Here is a 20638-nt window from a genome sequence, read left to right on the forward strand (position 1 = left end):
GTGCTGTTGTTCGCTCTGGATCTCCTCCGTGTGCGCCCCTCTCTACCCGTCCGCTCCTCCCCTCCGCTCACGCCGCCCCCCGGACCCGCGCATCCCCTCCTGGCTCACACATCCGCCGTCACCCCTTGCTTTGTTTGTTGCATGACATTCACGTATTGTACAACGCGCGCTAGTTGCATCCATGACTAGAAATCCCCCTGTGACAGTATACCGCTACAATTGTACAGCTAGACATGGACAGGGTCAAAGATCGAGAGCGGCGGTGTGAGAGTCTGAATCAGTGTTGCGGCCAATGTCGCGGACGAGGAAGCCCGGGTTCAGTGCAGTGTCGTAGAAGAATAGAGTGGAGACATACTTGCCATCCGGGCCTTTATTGTATTTTGAAGCTTGAGCTTGTAGCCTGGGCCTGAGGCCTTGACTCTTGAGCTTGAGCTTCTCAATAGGGTTGCGTGACGTCCGTCACGTGGGCGCGTCTTCGGGTGGGCGCGTCGCGCGTCGCGATACCGGGCGCTCATAATGTATGTATGACTACAACCAGCGATACAGTGGACCCGTCGGACAGCCGGTTGAATTTCGGGTGCTTTTGAGGTTCGTACAAATGCCTTCAATACCTCGCTTTCGTGCTGCTATGTTGATATACTGTCTTAAACCAAAGCATGGTGCTAGTACACTCACTCATCAGCCGCGGCGATTTGTCGACGCCATTATCTATTACATTGGGCGAGCCGCGTAGACAAATGTTGAGCCGCGGGCCGCAGGTCCTAGTACGTTGGGTACTCTCTATCTGCGCATCTGCGAGACTGAGTTCTATTTAGCGACGAGGACTGTATAGGAAGCGAATAGCACATCGCACCACTCTGCGCGCCTCGTAGCCTTCATTCCGGTCGGTAGTATAAGTGCATCTTAAAACTCAGCAGACACATCCTCGGACTCACCTCCAAGCTATAACAGCACATTGATACCCTCTCGCCGCCCAGGTAACCACTGACCCAGCGAAATGTCCATCGTCAGCGTTCCTGTGGAGATACTCGAGGACATCGTGTCCTACCTGTCCGGGAACGACATCCTCAAGTTTGCTTCCACCTGCCGGGCAGCATATGCTTGCGCGTTGCCCACAATACTTAGGGACGTTTCCTTGGGCCACCGCACCAAGAAAGAGGTCGGCGAACAGCTGCGCTCGTTTTGCTACTGCGTCTTGGCCGACCTTCCGCAGCGGGCGTCCTATATCAGGACGTTGACCTTCGGAGCGCTTACCATCCAGGACGGCAAGGACACATGCACGAAACAGGACTACGTGTTGGCGGACCACGTCGCGCGCATCATATCGCTTGCGACAGGGTTACGCGTACTGGTGGTGGATGGTGCAGAACGTCTGTTCTCCAGCGCACCCTCCCAGGTCACCGAGGCGATCACCTCACTCAAGAACCTCTCCGAGATTCACCTCGAGGGATACGCCGGCCCTCATGCGCTGCGTGTGCTCGCTGAGATGCACAGTCGACCAACGGTTGTCAGGTTGACCTCCTTCGACGCGCCGACGTGCTACCTCGTCCCCGGGCGCGACCGCCTCCTGCACAACTTCACGCAGTCCCTCGTGCGCCTCACCCTCGTCAACAACCACGACCTCGTCCAGGCGCTCGAGCCCACCCGGTGTGGCCGGCTGTCAAGCACCTCACGCTCGGTGGCGTGCGAGACGCCGCGAGCCTGCCCGCCCTCGCGCGCGCGTTTCCGGAGGTGCGGCAGCTGGAGGTGTGCGCACGGTGCACCGAGGAGAAGGTCGGACGCGATCTCTGGACGCGCCTGGAGTCCGTCTCGCTCGATCGCCCCGTCCCGCTCTGTCGCCCCGTCCCGCATGTGGAGCTCGTTGGCGCGGAGTGGGTGGAAGAGCAGTTCGGACTCGCCCTCGAGACGATGGCAGGGATGGCGCCGACGACGCTGACGTGCCGGGACGTGGATCTGTCACTGGACCATTGGGCGGTAGCGCAGCTGGTGAAGTCCGTGGCGCGGAGCGTCAGGTGTGTCAGGTTTGTGTGCACGGACAAGGTGCGGTCGCAGAGAGGGGTCCGAGCCGGAGCCTACAGTTTGGGAGGGCCTTCTAGCGTCGAGAATTGGTTGGATGTGAGTGGGTTGGTTTGACTGATGGAACGCTGGCTGACCTGGGTCGCGTCAATGCAGGACACCATATCAACACCCTTGGTAGGGCGCCTTTGAACGCCGTTGTCGTCCCTGTGGATGATACATGCACTGATACCCCCGGCGACGAGAACTGGGCGTATTCCAGCGCAAAGAACATATTAGCGATGCTGGACTTAGCCTATGGGATCGCAGAGCGGATCTCTACCCTGCTCTATGTCGGGCTGGATACAGGCGAGCGTTCCTCACACAGGACGAGGTGGTACAAGGTCGTGTCACGAGACCCCGACCACCTCGATATCAAACGACTGAGGGAGTGTGAGAGCAGGGAGGTTGAGGGGATGTTTGCAGGATCTTCTGATTAGGACCATTCATTCCGTGGGCTGGTTGCAGTATAGATAGAGTTTAACGTGGACTTCTAGACTGGGGAAAGGGCGCGCCCCGGTGTCACCGGGCTTGCTATGTATACATAGTGTCCAAGTTGTAATTAGTGTCTGACAATACTTAGACTTTCTCATCATCGCACCTTCGACCAATACTTACTCGTTGATGTGGCAAGACACCTACGCGTCACTCCGTTCCAATGTAAAAGATAACGACCTCCCTCCCTACCCCAGCGGCTATCCTCGGGATAGTCTTCCCCGCCAGCCAGTCGAACGTGCGGACGTATTGAGGATGAGGTGCGATGCCCAGAACGGTCGGCACGGCGTTGATGTAGTTGGCGTTGTGCAGGTGGATGGCGGCACCCTTTGCAGGAGAGCCGCTCGCAATGGCGAAATACTCATGGTAGGTGGGGCACCATCTGTCCATGTCAGAGAAGGCGCGTGAGTGAGTGATGAGCGAGCGGATGCAAAGCTAAGAACGTACCGAAAGAGCGTGCTGCCCTCGGGAAAGCTCGCGCCCGTGACGGTGGGTTTGCCGCCTTGGAGGTCCCCATATCCCAGATGGAGAATCTTGAACCGTAGACAGCGCCGACGCTGTCCGCAAAATGCATTCACTCAGGTTCTGCGGGAAAGGGGGAGGGAGACAGAGACGCTCACGTGTCTACGGAGTCCCTCCGCCATGACACCGACCCTGTCCACCTAGACTTCACCCCAATCACAGGGCTCGCCAGCGCCCTCGGCTCGATGAGCTCGACCACGCTCGAGTTCTTCCACGCGTCGTGCTCGTTCTCCTCCCACTCTGTGCGCCAGTCTGTGAGGAAGATTGAACCGCGGCAGTCGGAGACGAGCAATTCCTTGCTCGTGGTGGGGTGCGAGTTGACGGAGGTGAGCGGGTGCGGGAAGGCAACCACGTATACTGTGGGTTGCGGTCGGCTCGAGACCCCGTCTTCGTCAAGTGGGGAGGGGGGGAGACAATGTTGATCGAAGGATTGAGGTCCCAGACCATAAGAAGTTTATCATCTGATGTTGGCAAGAGGAGCGTGGTCAGGGACATACGAATCAGAGCAGAAGGTCCGATCCACGGCGATTTCATCACCCTGTAGCTCGCGCGAGCCACAGGCGCATCACCTCCACTGCACTAGCAGCAAATTTACGAAGACATCCTCAAGCTCAAACTGGTCAGCAGGATCGGGAGCAAGGACAGCATACCTCAGTGAAAATTGCATGTCTGATGCGAAGCGAGCACAAGGGGAACATATTCCAAAGTCTTTGGAAGGTGTAGCAAGAGAGGAGTGGCGTGCTGCCACCGTGTGGTACGAAACAACGAACAACGCATTACTTGTTTGATGTGGCCAAGAACACGTTGTGTAGCACGCCGTGGATCGGGTTCTCGAACAGAGTGCTGGGACTCTGCTTACCTGACACTGTTGCTAATATCTTGAGCTTTCCTCGCCGTGTCCTCCGCAGAAGGTCATGTCGTTGACCTTGCCATGATGGCCAGTCATGCCTCCGCCGAACTGGAAGATGTGCTCGTCATCCCCGGACGATTTTGAAAGGAGAAAGAGTTCGCGGTCGGCTCCAGCGCGGCTAGTCTGTCAAACGAAGTGCAGTCAGACGGAAGGATGGACGGAGGTAATGTGGCGCGTACTCGATTGACCAGACGTCGCTAACTGAAGGTGAGGTGACTTTGGATGACCATGCAAGAGCAGTGATACGGGTACCAATGTGGAAGCTAGCAATGCATTTGCACAACTCTGATGTCTAACTGAATCCAATCAACGTCCGGATATTAACCATGAACGCGTCCACTTACTACCATTAGAACCTCCACCGAATGTGCACCACCCACGGCAAGTAGGTCGGTCCCGTCTTCGTGGTAGCATGCGCGCACCACGTATACTTCTGTTCCGTGTGTGTAGCGCACGTCGGCCATGGCTGATAGCAGGCTGACGCAGAAAGTGCGATGGAAATGCAAGAATCTGAACAAGAACGCGGGATCAGGCAACACGAAGGCTATTTGGCTCTATTTACTTTGAGTGGCTGTCCGCAAAATCGCGGTCGTCGGATCCAGACCTCCGAGTCGAGAACAAGTTTCCACACTCTCCGTATACATAGTGATAGATGTCAATCCATGTAAAAATCTCATGGTGAGAGCTCTGTCAGTTTGTTGCTTTGACAAACAGAAGAAATGTACTGGGAAAAGTTGCTTCTGATGAGATGATATGGCCAATATGAAATGTCCATAGCATCCATTCGACATACAGTATCATCCTTATAAAGAGTAGCAAGCTGTTGGGGTGACTGCCTCGTTGAAGTTTAATCGTGGCATCGCACAGGCGGGTATGTACTACTTACAAATAAATACGCTTGCACACGAACTTCGCGCCACAGACGCGTTTCATCCATCACGTGAACGCGTGCCACGCATTTCCCCAGTCGTCGTAACGGCTGCACTGGCACGGAGGCAACGGTGCATAATATTGGCTTGTCCGGAACACACGTATGCTGTAATGTAAGGTCCTACACCATCATTGATTGAGCCCTGGAACTGACAGTGATTTTTCAGATCTATACAAGGCACTGCACTCGGCAATACACAAGACTCGAGTCGCTTTTAGCACATCGAGACCTACTTATATGACAAGTAAAGGGAAATACAAGTCACGAACCAAGCCACGCTCGAAGCGAAGATCAGCGGCTCAGGAGGCAGCGAGAGCACGAGCCGTGGAAGTGCGTCGCAGGAACGCGAAGGAGAAGAAGATATTGCCCGTGGACGCGCCACCGTCGCAAGGGCATCCTGAGGGCAATGGACAATGACAGGCATTCAGAGGCAAGGTAAGGGCTGCATCTATAATACCAAACCGTACACAGAAGCTCACCAACGAAGCAATCTAGGCATTCGTTTCATTACACGGGTGAGTTGTCAGTGCACGCCCCAGAGTTTTCGCGTATGGCTGTAAATTGGAGATCACTGGACGTTCGTCACCCGTGAATCGATCATGTCCTACAAATCTAAGGTACCCACAGATGTTTTGTGAACTGGAGTCAACGCCATTCTGTCGACGCTACGCGCGCTGAGCATATGGCTTCCGAGTCAAGAAGACTAGACGGACCCTGTGCCGCCTTGCACGACGGACTTGCTGCCATCTGGTGCGTCGGCCGCATATGTTTCGTCGTAATCAACGAGAGTCTGTACACAAGTGCACACTCACTGACTCAGGCGGCCGATCTCAGAAGATAGATAGTAGGTTTCATAACGTCCAGAGACGAGTCGGCAGATTATCTGACGGCGAGAAATAGGGCTGAACTTTCCTGGCATAGACTGGGCAGAGACATGCATATTTCATACTCTGAGAACGCTTCTATGCCGGTGCTCTACACCCCACCCTCTGCCTTTACAAACAGGTGGTGAGATTTGCCTTGGGAGAAGATCTCGATCGATGCTCAAGCGTTCATAGGCTATGCAAGCTTATACCGCGAGGCCGAGATAGGGTGTGTGTCAATCAGTGCTTGGATCTCCCTCGACACATCCTGTTGTAGGCGTCACATCGTTGGTGAACAGATGGCTCTCATCCCGGGGAACAGAGTCAGATAGACCTAGCACACGAGCTACGATGAGATTGAGCCAAGATTGAATATTGAATATTGAGCGGCGCACGAGCGGGCTCCCATGAATAGCGGTGACGACACTTACCTTCCAGCTGGCCTCAGGCGCACTGGGCGCAGAGCAATGCACACGGAGACGGAAGCATTTTGCCTCGTGATGAAGGGCAGAACTTGCATTCAACGCACGTTCCGGAAAGGGTCGTCTTCGCTGCCAGAGAAAACGCGGCGATGCCGTATAGGCTATATAACACGGAGACCCTCGTACCTCCTTTCTCACCGCCTCTTGTTCCCGTCCATCACCCCGCTTGCCACTGTGTATTCTAGACGCTGTACCTTCCGTCTTTGCTGCTGTCATGAGTGAACTGACAAGTTCCGGACCGCAAACATGCCTCACCGACGTTCGACCGAACAGCCCGGCGAGATCGAGCCTTGGCCACCGCTTGAGAGCTCCGAGCTGTGGGTACTTGCATGTTCTATGGTGAGATATGGACCTGTTCTATTGTACACGTTGTGAGCCAAGTGCGAGCTGATTGTGTCCCAAGTGATACCCGTTTGCGACGGCTTCCGAGTGAGAGCGGCGAGCGCCGTATGTTGCAAGGCGTCTGTCATGTACGAGGGGCCGAGAGTGGTTACGGGAGCCCTTCAAGCTTCACAGCCTGCACATGGCCGCCCAGCGCCGCCCAAGATGCGGCAGCCAGCCTTCCCTATCGAGATTGCCCGACGGGAGTATATCTACGCGAAAAGAATGTCCCGGTTACTCCTGAGCTACTTAACCGACTTAGACTCTTGACGAGTCTCGAGACAAGCGCCTCCTCCTCGCCTTCATCTGTTTCCGTGACGATCCTCTCTGCAGCAGCCTGTATTCGTGGGCATGCCTATGGACAGCGAGGCCACTCAGAATGCGCGCGACGAGCAAGACCGCGCGAATGACCTCCACCTCGTCTCCTACACCCTCCTCGTCCAGTCGCTGACCATCCAGGCTCCGCCACCGGGCGTCCCCCTTCCGCTTCCAATCCCTGTGGAACTTCCACCAGGCATCGCGAGGCGTATTCTCGGTCCTAATTCTGTGCAAGAACCGCAGTTACTATTGGAAGATGTGAGCTTGGAGTGCAAGCCCGGAGAGGTCCTCGCTATGTGAGTGCTGCTTGAAGGAGTCGGCTTACAGCTGTTGTAGAGACGATAGGCCAGCCTGCACTGGGGTGTGTGTGGAGCTGGGGTTTGGGCCGACGGTCGCCGTGAGCGAGACTTATGTCAAAGTCGAGCTAGAGAACATATCTGAGCGACAACGGTGGGTGCGTGACTTCGCCAACCGTCGGCCATCTCGCCAGCCATCACCCCGCGCCACACACCCCCGCGCGCGAGCGGTGTATCATTTCTACAACAGCTGTAACGGAACGCGCTCTACTCACCGACCGACGCCATCTGCACAGAATCGGTGCGAGTGGGTCCGGCAAGTCCACTCTGCTTAATGCAATCGGTAGGCGCACTGGCGGCCTGAAGACCCTTGCTGGCTCTGTCACCATTCACCCCACTTCCGCCACAAGGATCAAGGTGGCAGATGCAATCGGCTTCGTGCCACAGGACGATCTCCTTCTCTCATGCTTGACCGTTCGTGAGACCCTCCGGTTTGCAGCTGGCGGGAACAATGAGGCAGTGGAGAGGACCATCGGGGAGCTTGGTCTACAGAAAGCAGCGGATACGCTGGTCGGCGGAGGATCGTCAGGTAAGAAAGGTATCTCGGGTGGCGAGCGGAGAAGGTGAGCTCTCTGAGTCCCATGTCTCGTGCGCATCCATCCCGGGTTTCGTACTACATTGGGTGGCTGAATCCCGGTTCAAAACGTGATATTGACAATGATTCATTAGGCTTTCGATTGGCTGTGTACTCGTACGGCAACCAAGCGTTCTCATCCTAGACGAACCGTAAGTAGCCTTCCTCCGTCTCCCTACCAACCCTCCAACACTCACACACAGCACAACCGGCCTCGACACCACCGCGGCCTTCTCCGTCCTTTCCCTGCTGTCCTCCCTCGCGCGGCGGAACCGCACCGTGATCATGTCCATCCACCAGCCGCGCTCCGACGCCTACCCGCTCTTCGACCGGCTCTGCCTCCTCTCGCACGGGCGCGTCGTCTACTCCGGGCTCCGCCGCGACGTCCTCCCCTGGTTCGCGGATCTCGGATACACGTGCCCGCCGCAGACGAACCCGCTCGACTTCTTGATCGACGTGAGCGCGGTGGACTCACGGGACGAGGATGCGGAGAGGGCGAGCCAGGCGCGGGTGGATCGGCTGAAGAGCGCGTGGGCAGAGAGGGAGAAGATGAACGAGGAGGGCGATAAGGGGGAGACCAAGGGGGCCGGCGAGGACGTGAACGTGGGCGCGGACAAGGGGAGGAAATCGAATCGGCCGGGCTTCGTCAAGCAGGTCGTCGTACTGACTAATCGGGCGATGAAGAACGTGTATCGGGATAATGGGCTGCTCCTGGGTTTCCTGCTGCAGGTTGCTGTGATCGGCGTCATGGCAGGTTGGTCTCTCGCTCAATTATGCAAATCACAAGGGGTGCTGTTGATGCTGACGGTGTCGTCGTCGTTCAGGTTTGACTTTCTTCAATCCGCCCGAGACCCCCGCCGGCATACAGACGCTTAAGACGGTTTACTACCAGGGGGTCGTTATGTTCTTCTATTTATCCTTTATACTCTATATCTACATAGACTGCGGGCAGCTCGTGGTATTTGATCGCGAGCGCGAGGTGTGTTTCGATAATACGGCTCAATGCGTCCAAGACTGCTTACACAGGGTTAGGATCGACTATATGACGTGCTCCCCTGGGTGTGCAGTCATCTGCTCGCCTTCCTGCCCATCAACATTATCGCACCAACCCTATATGCTATAATCCTCTACTTCATGTAAGTCTGTTAGATTCCATTTGATCACATCGTATGCTCATAAACTCCTGTTAGGTGCGGCTTCCGCCACGATAATCTCGCGAGAAACCTATTCATATTCATCGGCAATGTACGTCTACCATCATTTGCATCATCAGGCGCGCTCACATTATATGCAGTGCATACTGCAACAGCACGGCTCATTCGCCTATGCCCTCCTAGCGGCCTCCATCGACCGTAATTTTGCTCAGGCATCCCTGATCGCGAATGGATTGTCCATCGCCATGTTTCTGAGCGCGGGGTACCTGATCGTGAACCTCCCTGCGTATATTGGTTGGATGAAATGGCTGTCGCCGTACTTCGTATGTATCTCCCATGGCCCATCGCCCGCATCACTGATGCGTGAGGTCTCACAGTATGGCTTCAGATGGACAGCAATCACCCAATTCCGAGGTAGAGTCTTCTCGTGTTCAGGCATCGAAGGCGTCCAACGGTACAAATCCCCTGCTCTACCACGCGATTACCTTGTCTCAGTTGCCGGTGTCTTTTTTAGAAATCAGTGCATCGGAGACAATGTCCTCGTCGGCCTCCGGTTCAACCTCAACACACCCCTCTGGGTCTACCCCCTCGGTATAGTCGGCTTCATCCTCGTCGTCCTCGGCATGGCCGTGTGTACCCTCTTCCCTCTCCCCTACCTGCCTCTCACTAACCAGCTCCCTCCTCCCCATATAGATTGCCCTCCTTCAGTTCTACCACCCCGGCGGAGTGAAGCACGCGAAGAACAAACTCTCCTCTTCAGAGCGGCCTAAGAAACCCGCGAAGGTCGAGGAGGTGGAGGCGCCCACGCGCGAGCGGGTCGACGTGGAGCTGAAGGACATGGGCATCATCGTTAAGGGCGGGCTTCTCTTGGGCACCGCTAGTAAGAGTATTTTGGACGGTGTGGATGTGACGTTTAGGCCTGGGCGGTTGACGGTCGTGCTGGGGCCGTCGGGTGCGGGAAAGGCATGCGCGTTCTTGCGGGTCGGCGCGGTCGCTGACGATGTTCGCATTATAGAGCTCGTTGTTGGAGGCGATGGCAGGTCAGCTGCCGCCGTCACGCTTCTCTGTGGCAGGTTCTATCCTCTTCAATGGTCGGCCTACCTCCTCAGGCCACAGTGAGCAGGTCGCGTTTGTGCAGCAGAGCGACCAATGGCTCTTGCCTGCACTCACTGTACGTCAATTTTCTGTATTGTTGCCTGCAGGTTCGTTGATACCGTGCGCTGTAGATTAGAGAGACCCTGCACTACGCTGCGGAGCTTCAGCTGCGCGGTATGACCAAGCCCGCGAAGAGAGAGCGCGCGGAAGATGTCATGAGGGCAATGGGCCTCACGCCTGTTGCAGACCACGTTGTCGGTGGTGAGGTTCGTCGGTCCCGATATCTATCGAGCGCACTGCCTGATGACTTCGCAGACGGTCAAGGGTATTAGCGGTGGTGAGAAACGTCGCCTAGCGCTCGCTGTCCAGCTGCTCGCAGATCCCTCCGTGCTTCTCGCCGACGAACCCACCTCCGGCCTTGACGCGTTTTCCGCGCTCTCGGTAATCGACGCCCTCCGTGCGCTCGCGCGTTCCGGCCGCACAGTCGTAGCCTCTGTGCACCAGCCGCGCTCGGAGGTCTGGACGCAGGTGGACGACGTAGTCGTGCTCGCCGCAGGTGGGAAGGTAGTGTACGCAGGCGACAAGAACGGCGTCGTCGACTGGGTGGACGGCGTCAGCGGCGTTCAGATGCCCGATTGGTGGAACCCCGCGGACTGGGTCGTGGATGCTGTGTGTGGAGAGGGTCGAGATGCGCTGGTCCAAGCGTGGCAGAAGGACCACGAGCTCAAGAAGGCGGAGGAGGACGCCCCTTTGTCTGATGCGTTGTCCACGCCGAGCGGCCATGCGGTGGGTGTGCCAAAGAGGAGCGCGTCGGAGTATGCGCTGCCGGTGGTGCTCAGTCGCAGCTGGAAGAACCTGAGGAGACAACAGGACGTCTTCGTGGCGCGGCTTGCGAATCCTCCATTCCTTGTCTTGATCTTTTGGATGTTCTTTTTGCGGCTCGGGCACGGGCCTGCGAGTGCACAGGATAGGATCGGACTGTTGATGGAGAACAGCGCTATGCCGTTTGTCGGTGAGTGATAGATGTCTTTCAATGGTAGAGAGAAATACTGAGCAGACATCAGGGATGCTTGCGTCTATTGCTATATACCCTGCTGAACGAGACGCGTTCTACAGGTGTGTGATGCTTGCTCTCAGGCATGGCTGGCTATAACGTACCATGTATAGGGAATACAAGAACCCTGCTTCCCGTTATAGTGCCGCTACCTTCATCATGTCGTACACGATTCAGGAAGTCCCTATGCAATTTCTAGCTGCTATGGTCCGCCCATCTCACTGCATCGATGTTGAGTGATTGACGATCCAGTGATCCTCAGATATATTCAGTCATCATGATGGCGGGTATGGGCCTGCAGATCGACGCGCGGAGGTTCTTTGAGTTCTCGTTTGGTATTTTTGGCCTGGTCAGCTTTGGAGAAAGCATCGGGGTACGTTAATCTGCTAATTGAGGCTTGAACCTTGAAGGCTGATGCTGATGGTCGATTGTAGATCATTTTCTCCAGTACGTCGTGCTAGACGAGGATTGCCAGTATTCCGCTGACATTCTGCCATAGGCTGGGTGATTAACGGAGGCCTCTCCGTATCGCTCGTTTCGTGCGCCTTGACAGTGCTTGCGCAGACGTGTGGGATTATCTCTGTCACGCTTCCTCGCTGGCTCGCAGTCATTTCCTGGGGTAGTGCGCTGACTTATCAAGCGTGAGCAAGCTGTATATCGCAAATGTATCCGGCGCATTGACACCGATATTGCTGTTGTTGCAGGCGTGTGGCCTTCATCAACGAGTTCAGCGGTTTGGTCTTCAACTGCACGCAGGAGCAGCTTGCCTCCGGAGAGTGCCTTGCAGGTGTGAAACCTCTTGCCGCGATGCATGATCATGATCTGGGTCTGACGTCTATTGCAGCTACGGGAGAACAGTTGATCGAGACATTCGGTTTCAAAGATAGGAACACAGCAAAGTTCACCGCACTCTTGCTTGTGATCTTGGTCATCTATAGACTGCTGGCATATGTGGCGGTTCGGGCAAGGGTGGCTCTCTTGTAATAACGCCTTTCCTGTGTGCTCCCATCTTGACACGGTTAGATCAGTTGAGAATGGAGATGTTACTTGTAATGAACCACAAACGCCTTGTCTGAAGAATCGACATTGGCCGGAAGGTTTGCACGTATGCAGAATACTTGCATGGACAGGTCAAGTGAGTGCGCGTCCATATCTTGACCTGAATCCGTACTCGCCGCGTGCGGTATGGCATCATGTCAATCATGTTCTCGGGCTACGCTGTAAAGCGCTTGGTAGCGTTGTGTAACGCACTAAGCATGGACTCACCACCACTGGACACGTTGTCACTGCCAGTCACGCCACTGTTGGCTCGTCTGAGAACTACGCATAGTCATTCTACTAGCTGGTATGTACGGCCTTCAACTGATGAACGATCAGTGTCGCAAGCACAAGAAGATCAACAGAAGATAGCGCACCGCACGACGAGTTGGTCAACACGAGGATCTACATGACTGCGTCGGATTTGCGCTCCAAATACGGATCCCTGCACATCCGAATCGATTCAACGACTCAGGGCTACCGTACCCCTGGGTTCTACATAGAATGTTTCCAGCCGCCACGCCGAATGCAGCTCATGCGTCCGCATTCCCTGTCGTACGCCAGCCGCGGTGACGACGACCGCAGACGCGGATACCTTTCCGACGAAGCGTGCCCGCGAGTCAGCATGACAGCAAAGCAGCAACAGCAACGCACCATGCCCGCCGTCCATCACTCCCGTTCCAAGCAAGCGAGCGGCGCGGACGACGACGCCAGTCCCGCCCCTGCGCGACACGACACGGCGCCCCATCCACAAGGCCCAACAACGCACGCACCCCGGCATCCTAGGCTCGACCTTACGTGTAGCCCCCGCGCCGGCGACAAGCACGAGCCAAGTAGCCGACGCCGCGCGGAGGCTCCAAGAGGCCGCAAATGGCCGGAGGACCACGTCGGGCCTGCGATCGGTGACGGCAGCGCCCACATGCAACGCACGGCGATCTACCAGAGCCCAGATCCTCCCGAGATCCCGCTCCTCCCGTCATCCATTGGCCCAGATCGGGTACTGCGAGTGCTAGATCAGATCAGATTGCCCGGACGCGTGGTGGCGCACGTCCTCGCTCAGCCACATGAGTTGTTTGCCTGCACTCACGTAACGCTCGCCTACTCGGGGCATATCCGCAACCACGCCAATGTATCCAGTACAAGATCAACATGTCGTTTCGAATGTCATAATTTACACTACTACCGACGTGCGGTCTGCGCAGAATCTAGAGTACGGGTGAAGTCACACACACACATTACAATACCAATATACGACGCCACAGAATCGGGGAAACATCCGGGAAATATCAGGCAGACATGGAGCCTATCTTACATGTCGAGTGCGCGCGACGGGCGGGGAACACAGGGGAGGGACAAAGATACGGGGGACCAAGCGTACATACTGGGAGGAGGAAGGGAGGGCACGGTCGACGGTAAACGAAGGCGAAGGTCAAATGCAAGTACGGGGCGGGGTGAAGGTCAAGAAGGCGATGCGACTTGGAGGATGGGGTCGGATACGATGAACGGTCCAAGAAGGTCCATGCAACTCGGACGACAGAACGCCGAGGAAACGCTGCCGGCCTCACCGACCGTAGGGAGCCTGGTACCCCGTGACGTACCCAGCGTATCCCCCGTGGCTCTGGTACCCAGCGTACTCAACGGGCGCCTCCCGATACGTGACACCGCCATGCGACTGCTGCGGGTGCACCGGGGCTTGCTGCACCGGCATATGCATCCCGCTCGTGCTCGCCCCCGCCTCAGCGATCGCGCCCGCCGGTGCCACGTACCCGCCGTTCCCATACGCGGCGTGGGCCTGTACCTGGGGGTGCGGCTCTGCGCCGCCGTCGAAGCCGAGGTCCTTGAACATGTTCCGCCAGTATATCGAGTCGTGCTCCTCCATCGGCTGCGCCTGGTACTGCGCGTACGTCGTCGAGATCCCCGCCAGGCTGAAGTTGCTCATGCCTCCGCCGCGGTGCGTCGAGTCCGACATCGGGTAGTCCTGCTCGCGGTGCGGCATGTACGACGACGAGGCCGTGGGATGCGTATACGGGGAGGACGACGAAGAGGCGGTGCTCGACGTCAACGCCGACGAGACAGCAGGCGACTGCGAGTAGTACCCGCTATGCTGGGGCGCCTGGGGGTGCTCGATGCCATTCGCCTGCATCCCGTACACCTGCTGACCATAGCCGTTCGCCGAGTGGGAGGTTGTCCGGCAGGCACGTACGACGACGGCACGCCGCGCCCGTTGGTGCTGGCCATCTCACGCGAGTACAGCTCGCGCTCCGCCTGCCGCTGCTGCGCCTTCTGGAGGTCGTTCGCGATGAGCGACCGCAGGAAGCGGTCGTGATACGCTGCGGAGTACGACTGCTGGCTGAGATGTGCGGCGTCGTGATACGCCTTCGCAGTCTTGCCGATCATGTTGTGGATCTCTTGCATTGCATTGGTTCTGAGATCCGACAGTGACGGCGAGATGCTAGCACGAAGCAGCTGCAAAACCCAACTTACGTCAGCGTCAGAAAGACGGCTGTATGACGCTGATGCCCACCTTGAGCAAGACGACAGCAGAGTACGCTGTCATGACCGTGATCGAGTCCTGTCCGTACCGCAGCATTTGCAAGTCGACAAAGTCTTGCGCGACGATTTTGAGACCCGACATCGCTGCGGTGTGACAGGCGTTGAGCGCCTCGACGTTGCACGAAGAGCCGGACGAGCTGTTCGAGTGGATCCCGAAGGTGTTGAGGAACAGCCGCACGTGCAGCTGGAAGAACATGAGCATCGAGAGGTGGAATCGTGAGCCACCCGCTGTCAAGAGTGTGAGCGATGTTTCATCGAGTCTGACAGAAAGCGGACATGCTTACCTCCCTTCATCTCCTCGCACCAAGTTTGCACCCACTGGTTCAGCTTGCAGTTGCAGTCGCGTAGAAGGACCTCATAGTCAACGTCATCTCCACTCGACGCCGACCCGCCCTGCGCCATGTTGAACACGTCCGTCGTATTCGCAGCGATGCCCCGGAGCTGCGTGAACGCGGACACGATGACGTCCTCCTGGCGGGTCTGGCTCCCACCCTCCGAGTGCCACGTCCCCGAGTGCCTCACCAGCTCGTCGTCCTTCGGAAGCATCCAATGCTTTCCCGTCTGCATGCTCAGGCTGCGGTCGTGCACCCATAGCACAAGGTACGTCCGCTCGCGGTTGCGGCGCTCCCGCCTTTGCATGTCGTTCTCGCCCGTAAGCCCCCGCCCGACGTAGCGATTGAGCCCTAGCTCGATTGCCATGCGGCACGCGTACCCGATGTACGTCCACGTGCGCGGGTCGTCCGGCTCCTTCCAGTATGTCATGCACGCGAAAGCCTGCACGACCTCGACACGCTTCCAGTTCTCCGCGAAGGCGCGCACGGCATACTGGTGCGCGAGCCGCAGCACCGGCTGGTACATCTCCGGCTTGAAGAACTTGCAGCAGGCCATGATGAACGCCGTGAAGAGAAACGGGCACTTGCCGCGGACATACGCGTAGGTGTGGAGGGCGGGGTCAAATAGGTTGATGAAGGGATTGAGGCGGATATAGAACATGTCCCAGAGCTTTTCAACTTCCTCCTCTGCTAGAAGACCTGCCTCGACGGGGTCCTTCAGCGTCGGACCATCTGCAAAGAGCGATGCCACTGAAGTCGACGGCCGAGAGGACGCGTGCGGCGATGGCGGGTGCTGAGAAAACGAACGCTCTGAGGCGCCCGACGACCGAGCCACGGGAGTCTCGTCGCAGGGTTGAGGATGGTCTTGAAGAACGACGAATTGCGCGAATTCTGCTTGATGACGCGGGCTGGATACATACCGCCGTCCTTTTGGTCGTCTTCGTCGTCCTCGTCCATCTCCGAGTCAGAGGTCTGGGTGGACCTCGCATAACCGTCCTGGATATGAGAAGGAAGGTTCAGCGGAGGCAATTCTGGCCCCGTGTAGTGGGAACCGCTGGGGCCGCCATTATCTCGGAAGCGAGCATCAGCTGATGAAGGCCCGACGAGCGGGGGAAGGGTCAAGCTGTCGTTGATGTTCGACTTCTGTTTTGCGCTGTTGAGACCCTTTTCCAGTCGTCGGAGCATTTTGGACGCCTCCGATAGTCTACGTAAACGGCATCTCAGTAAGAGGGCGCATATACCGAGCGCAGATCTACCTTGAACCGGGCTTCCGACCGCGACGGTGTTTCTCGAAGATGCATCTGTGAAACGTTTGCGCTGGATACAAGGGATGCGCTGTGGGAGAACCTACTCTGCACCAGAGCGCTTGCAGCGCTGACAGGGAATGTTGTTGCCATCGTCGGCACCGACGCATTTCATCTTCACAGCATCGTCGTCAACGCGCTCATGGAGAAGGCTCGACGGTGGTTACCTTTGCGGCTCTGCATACGGTGCAGGCCCTCGCGCCTCTTACGACGGGCGGCTTGGCGCTGTAGACCGGCGATTTTCCAGGCGGTGAGCAGATGCGCCCGACGTGAGTAGCAGTACCTACGGAGGCTTATCATCGGACAGAGAGACGGTTTGCTCGCCGTGGGCGGGCTGCTGAAGGGGGGACGGGGGCTGCTGGTCCATGTGGATTGTATGAAGGCCGACTCGAGGCTAACGGTAATCAATCACCGCCGGCGATAGCGACCTGAGATATGAACCCGTCGGGTCGCGCCTGGGCTGTGCGGCGGCTGGAACGACGAGGAGGGGGAGAGAGGCGGTCGGCGAGACGTGCGGGGGTTATGAGGGACGAGGAGGTGGTGAGAGGAAGAAGGGTGATGAATGGATGAGAGGCGGAAGTAGCCCGCCCTAAGGAGCTATCCGGAGTCCCCGGCCGGGCGTCGGGGCCTCGGCTATCTCTATAGGCTTTCCGACGCAGGCGCCGGCCTACCAACCCAGCAGGCCGCCGGCGAGTTGCCTCTTCGGGACGTCTCCGGCTACTTCGCCTCCGGCTGGCAGCTGCGCTCCTTGCTCTCTAATGCGTGCACCAGCTGACAGTGCCTCCGCTGATACCAGCCACTGCTCGCCCGTCCCAGACACCCCGCGCGCCCCACGCCAGAGCCAGTGACGCCCTCCCGTCGCCAGTCAAAATCACCTCGCTATCTGTCTCCGTCGCTCCCGAGCTCGTCCGCACGAATGCTCGCATTTGTCGTGAACCCGTCCTTCGCACGACCGCCGCAACCTGCGCAACAGTCTATGCACGGGCTGCAAGAGCCACAAAGCAGTGCAAAATAACCGGCGGCTTGGCGTGCGCCTGGCGCAAGTGCCGGGAGGCGCGGGAGCACGGTTGATTCCCGAACGCGGAATCTGACAGATTGGCGTGCCGGAGTTCCATTTACAATGCACAGTTCCCACGATATTGGCGGCCCCGTATGTCCGGCGTCTTCCGGTAACTCACCTCTGTCCACTGTCGTTTGGCGGCTCCTCTCCCTCTTTTGCCTCCGTCCGTCCACCGCGCGCCTTGTGGTGGCGCGAGCATGTCCGTGCGCTCAGACCAGGTATGGCTGCCTATCTCACCTACGCGGGTAGAGCCTCATCAGCGTCTGATGATGCCGGAGGCTAGCCTGGCGGATGATATGCCGAGATGGCGCTCGAACGGCAGCTGCCCAACAACAACAACGCCTCCATTTTACACGGTCATCTCAGAGTAGATCATTTAGCAACTGACTCCGTCTAAACCCCAGCCTGTGCCCCCCCCCCCCGCCGAATTCACCCCGAATAACAAAACCCACCGAATGACGAGCGCATCTCGTAAAGTTGAAGGCCAGAATAGCTGCGGCCACACTCGCACTGCAACGCCGTACTCAACGAAGGCGCGCCGCATAGATAACTGCTCCCATATTAACTTCTATCGGCTCATCGCTCGCACCCCCTGGCCCCTTTTGTCCACGCTGATGGTGAACGACAGGCATGACAGAGTCTAGCCAAACAGCGTCCGGCCTCTGTCCGACCAGGCCCTGGCCAAGTGAATATGTGCGATAACCCAGCCTCCGGCGCACGGCCTGCGGCGGGGCGGACGCACATGTGGGCCGTCCCAATAGAGTCCATCGTTGTGGCAAATGGCCAAGGCGGACTTCCGGGAGATAGAACCGCGCAAGCGCTGCACCGTTCCCAAGCCTGTCCTCGCGCGACCATAACGGGCCATGCAGAATGGAGACATGGCTGATGGCTCGCACGTTGTGGACGTCCTACTTAGCGACGCAACGTCAGCCCCCGCGTGAGCAACCGCAGGAAACAGCCCAGCGCTCCTGCCGCCGGATCGCAGGGCGACAGAGAACGCGTTGAGCGTCATAGTGGCGGAAGGATCCCATAGCGAAGCCCGCGTACCATGACCGCGAAGCACGGTGTCCCACACCGCACGCCGCACGCCTCAGACAGATGCCAGAAGGACAGACCGGACACTGGCACTACCGGTCACCATGTCCTTGTGCTCCGAAGATGTCCTGAGTGTCTGCTCTGCGCGGGGTGGCTACATATCACCACGTTTCCTGTCTGAAAGTAGGATACAAGACCCAACCGCCGAGGGTACACCCTGAGATGACATCAGGGTTCCGATACAATGATGACCAGATGTAGTCTGTATTGGTTGCATAGACGAATTCACCGCTCGTTCATCGTCAACGAGGCAATCTAACCGGATGAATAACCAGATTTACCCGTTCTGCACCCGAACGTCTATGTGCATATGTCACGACCCGGCCACCATGCGGCGCCGGGCAGGTTTTTCATAGCATCTTTCGGAGAAAGACGCCTTTGTGAGGGACACCACCAACCCTGATATCAAGATATCAAGAGTGCGGCGTTAGCCGTATTGTCGATGCCATATGCTCGGGCAGCCCACCGGTACGCGGTGACTTGCGCACCGCCTCATCGCGCAGCACTACCTAAGGTACTTACCTGTGCGTCGGTTCGACCGCATCATACAGCAGGAATCTGCTCACTGTAAGTCCACAGACTGGGCAGTCCATGCCGTCGCCATCACGCGCAGCTCTGCCGGAAGCACGCTCGCATCTGACTACATCCCAAAGCACTTGAGGCGGAACGACAGCCTGGCGCGCGGTCGAAAGAAGGTTGGATGCACTGCGGTGCGGTTGCAGTGATGCCCGAGACCTTCCGCTAAACTTTGAGTCTGTTGATATCACATTACCCACGCCGAACAAGAAACTCGTTATCACGGAGTCGAGTGTGCTTACAAACATTAGGAGTTCACCGCGGTAACCTAGGTAGTTGCCCTTCTTCCCAAGTGCGTGGTGGCGTATTGGGACCCGCACCCGCGAAGGCTTCCGAATCACACGACGAAGGTCATTGCCTCGAGAACTTGGACACAGAAGTTCCGCGACGCGGCTGTGAACGGAACGACGGTCCAAGACGCGGAGCCGTGCGGATTCCAATCCAATTCCCTATGCCTACATGAGAATTGTCAGCGCTATGGAACACGTTGTGCGGAATGGGTTGCCACTGTGTAAGCCATAACCTACTATTCAGACAGCAAGGAGGACGCACATACAGACACTCGCCGGTAATCAGATCCACACCGCTTCGAGGGAGAAGATGGCCATCGCAGCGCCGTCTACTCAATGCCGCCCGACATACGCTGGACCGGGGTACGGTATGGCGTTACCTCGTACTTGAAACGGAACCGGGAATGATACATACGTTCGCGGCCTCTTCGCAGAGCTTACTTACCGGTGCCTGCCAGTCAGGACTGTTCATCTCTGTAATGCGTCTAGCGGTCGGTGTTATGTGGGTTGAGTTGGCGCTGCTTGGCTTCAATCGCCGCTGAACCCGGGGGCAATGATACTGCGACGGAGCTACTGTTAGTAGATGGCCGCTCGGATCCCAAGGCTATGGCACCTCCGAGTCGGCGAGGATCACCGAGGGCGTGTAAGGTAACCCTCAAGATTTGATGAAGTCAAACCACTGATATCATACGGTGCACAGGCACTGAGGTCGTAGAGTGTGAGCACAACAGAGTTGCCGATGTGCATAGATGTGAAGTAATGTCACAAATGATGACTTGAGGTAGTCGCGATTCCAGAGTCCAGACCCTCCGCGCGGTGCGTCCTCTTGCGAGTTTCTGTCGGATAAAGACCTGGAGGAAGGAAACACAGAATGATCTCTAGTAGGCATACCTTCATTGTTATTTTTTTTGCATGAGAAGAGCGGTCGCACATGGTCATAAAGACCCACTCACGTTAAATAGTATGAACATGATATTGGTCGTTTTTCAAGCTGTGTCCCGAAGACACACCGGCTGTAAGGCGCGTTCTGCAAAGTCATCATAATGTGTGTACACATATAATTGGCGACGTGTATGAGCGATTAGTGAACGACGACGACGCAAAGGGAAGCGATCCAAGTGGAAGAGTTGGAGAAGAGTAACTTGAACGATGACCTGGATCTGCCACAGATCTGAATCTGATCTCTTACGCAAGCACGCC

General features: G+C 57.2%; 5 protein-coding genes across 5 annotated transcripts; 2 read left to right on the forward strand and 3 right to left on the reverse strand.

Moving 5' to 3' along the window:
* Nucleotides 1-997: 997 nt before the first annotated feature.
* Nucleotides 998-2495, forward strand: B0H18DRAFT_1125356 (uncharacterized protein; the record flags this gene model as incomplete). The annotated part of the gene is made up of 3 exons (XM_048035010.1): nt 998-1647; nt 1701-2012; nt 2198-2495. 3 exons carry the CDS (start codon nt 998-1000, stop codon nt 2493-2495), a joined length of 1260 nt encoding a protein of 419 aa, XP_047886707.1.
* Nucleotides 2375-4480, reverse strand: B0H18DRAFT_1097086 (uncharacterized protein). The gene is made up of 8 exons (XM_048032472.1): nt 4327-4480; nt 4162-4274; nt 3998-4100; nt 3648-3651; nt 3171-3459; nt 2994-3107; nt 2674-2932; nt 2375-2624 (listed from the first exon to the last, which is right to left on the reverse strand). The coding sequence occupies exons 1-7, from the start codon at nt 4444-4446 to the stop codon at nt 2701-2703; spliced, it is 975 nt and encodes a 324-aa protein (XP_047886708.1). The 5' UTR covers nt 4447-4480; the 3' UTR covers nt 2375-2624; nt 2674-2700.
* Nucleotides 4481-6996: 2516 nt separating this feature from the next.
* Nucleotides 6997-12174, forward strand: B0H18DRAFT_886701 (P-loop containing nucleoside triphosphate hydrolase protein; the record flags this gene model as incomplete). Its single annotated transcript, XM_048041142.1, has 20 exons — nt 6997-7253; nt 7550-7876; nt 7983-8039; nt 8091-8641; nt 8712-8866; nt 8920-9023; nt 9078-9132; nt 9182-9364; nt 9419-9495; nt 9556-9670; nt 9735-10012; nt 10059-10212; nt 10268-10402; nt 10452-11148; nt 11201-11252; nt 11304-11397; nt 11453-11567; nt 11690-11831; nt 11895-11977; nt 12035-12174. The coding sequence occupies 20 exons, from the start codon at nt 6997-6999 to the stop codon at nt 12172-12174; spliced, it is 3771 nt and encodes a 1256-aa protein (XP_047886709.1).
* A 1157-nt stretch (nt 12175-13331) lies between these two features.
* B0H18DRAFT_1044306 (uncharacterized protein) lies at nt 13332-17011 on the reverse strand. Its single transcript, XM_048030715.1, has 9 exons — nt 16705-17011; nt 16585-16642; nt 16465-16532; nt 16370-16414; nt 16017-16317; nt 15066-15954; nt 14753-15009; nt 14428-14694; nt 13332-14380 (listed from the first exon to the last, which is right to left on the reverse strand). The coding sequence occupies exons 1-9, from the start codon at nt 16782-16784 to the stop codon at nt 13790-13792; spliced, it is 2556 nt and encodes an 851-aa protein (XP_047886710.1). The 5' UTR covers nt 16785-17011; the 3' UTR covers nt 13332-13789.
* A 2941-nt stretch (nt 17012-19952) lies between these two features.
* B0H18DRAFT_1044317 (uncharacterized protein) lies at nt 19953-20593 on the reverse strand. The gene is made up of 3 exons (XM_048030716.1): nt 20392-20593; nt 20137-20329; nt 19953-20084 (listed from the first exon to the last, which is right to left on the reverse strand). The coding sequence occupies exons 2-3, from the start codon at nt 20325-20327 to the stop codon at nt 20069-20071; spliced, it is 207 nt and encodes a 68-aa protein (XP_047886711.1). The 5' UTR covers nt 20328-20329; nt 20392-20593; the 3' UTR covers nt 19953-20068.
* Nucleotides 20594-20638: the final 45 nt, after the last annotated feature.

This window comes from Fomitopsis serialis (assembly GCF_022376445.1).
Source record: "Fomitopsis serialis strain Sig1Antser10 chromosome Unknown B0H18scaffold_152, whole genome shotgun sequence".
In the NCBI taxonomy this organism is placed as follows: domain Eukaryota; kingdom Fungi; phylum Basidiomycota; class Agaricomycetes; order Polyporales; family Fomitopsidaceae; genus Fomitopsis; species Fomitopsis serialis.

Bases quoted from the DNA above. Each gene is read 5' to 3' on its own strand.
- B0H18DRAFT_1097086 (XM_048032472.1), bottom strand. From the start codon at position 4,446: ATGGCCGACGTGCGCTACACACACGGAACAGAAGTATACGTGGTGCGC. The intron at 4,275-4,326 runs GTAAGTGGACGC...GGATTCAGTTAG, and splicing joins CGGTGGAGGTTCTAATGGTA to ACATCAGAGTTGTGCAAATG. The intron at 4,101-4,161 runs GTACGCGCCACA...TTGACAGACTAG, and splicing joins AGCGACGTCTGGTCAATCGA to CCGCGCTGGAGCCGACCGCG.
- B0H18DRAFT_1044306 (XM_048030715.1), bottom strand. From the start codon at position 16,784: ATGGACCAGCAGCCCCCGTCCCCCCTTCAGCAGCCCGCCCACGGCGAG. The intron at 16,415-16,464 runs GTAGGTTCTCCC...AACGTTTCACAG, and splicing joins TGCAAGCGCTCTGGTGCAGA to ATGCATCTTCGAGAAACACC. The intron at 16,318-16,369 runs GTAGATCTGCGC...CCGTTTACGTAG, and splicing joins GGTCGGAAGCCCGGTTCAAG to ACTATCGGAGGCGTCCAAAA.
- B0H18DRAFT_1044317 (XM_048030716.1), bottom strand. From the start codon at position 20,327: ATGCCTACTAGAGATCATTCTGTGTTTCCTTCCTCCAGGTCTTTATCC.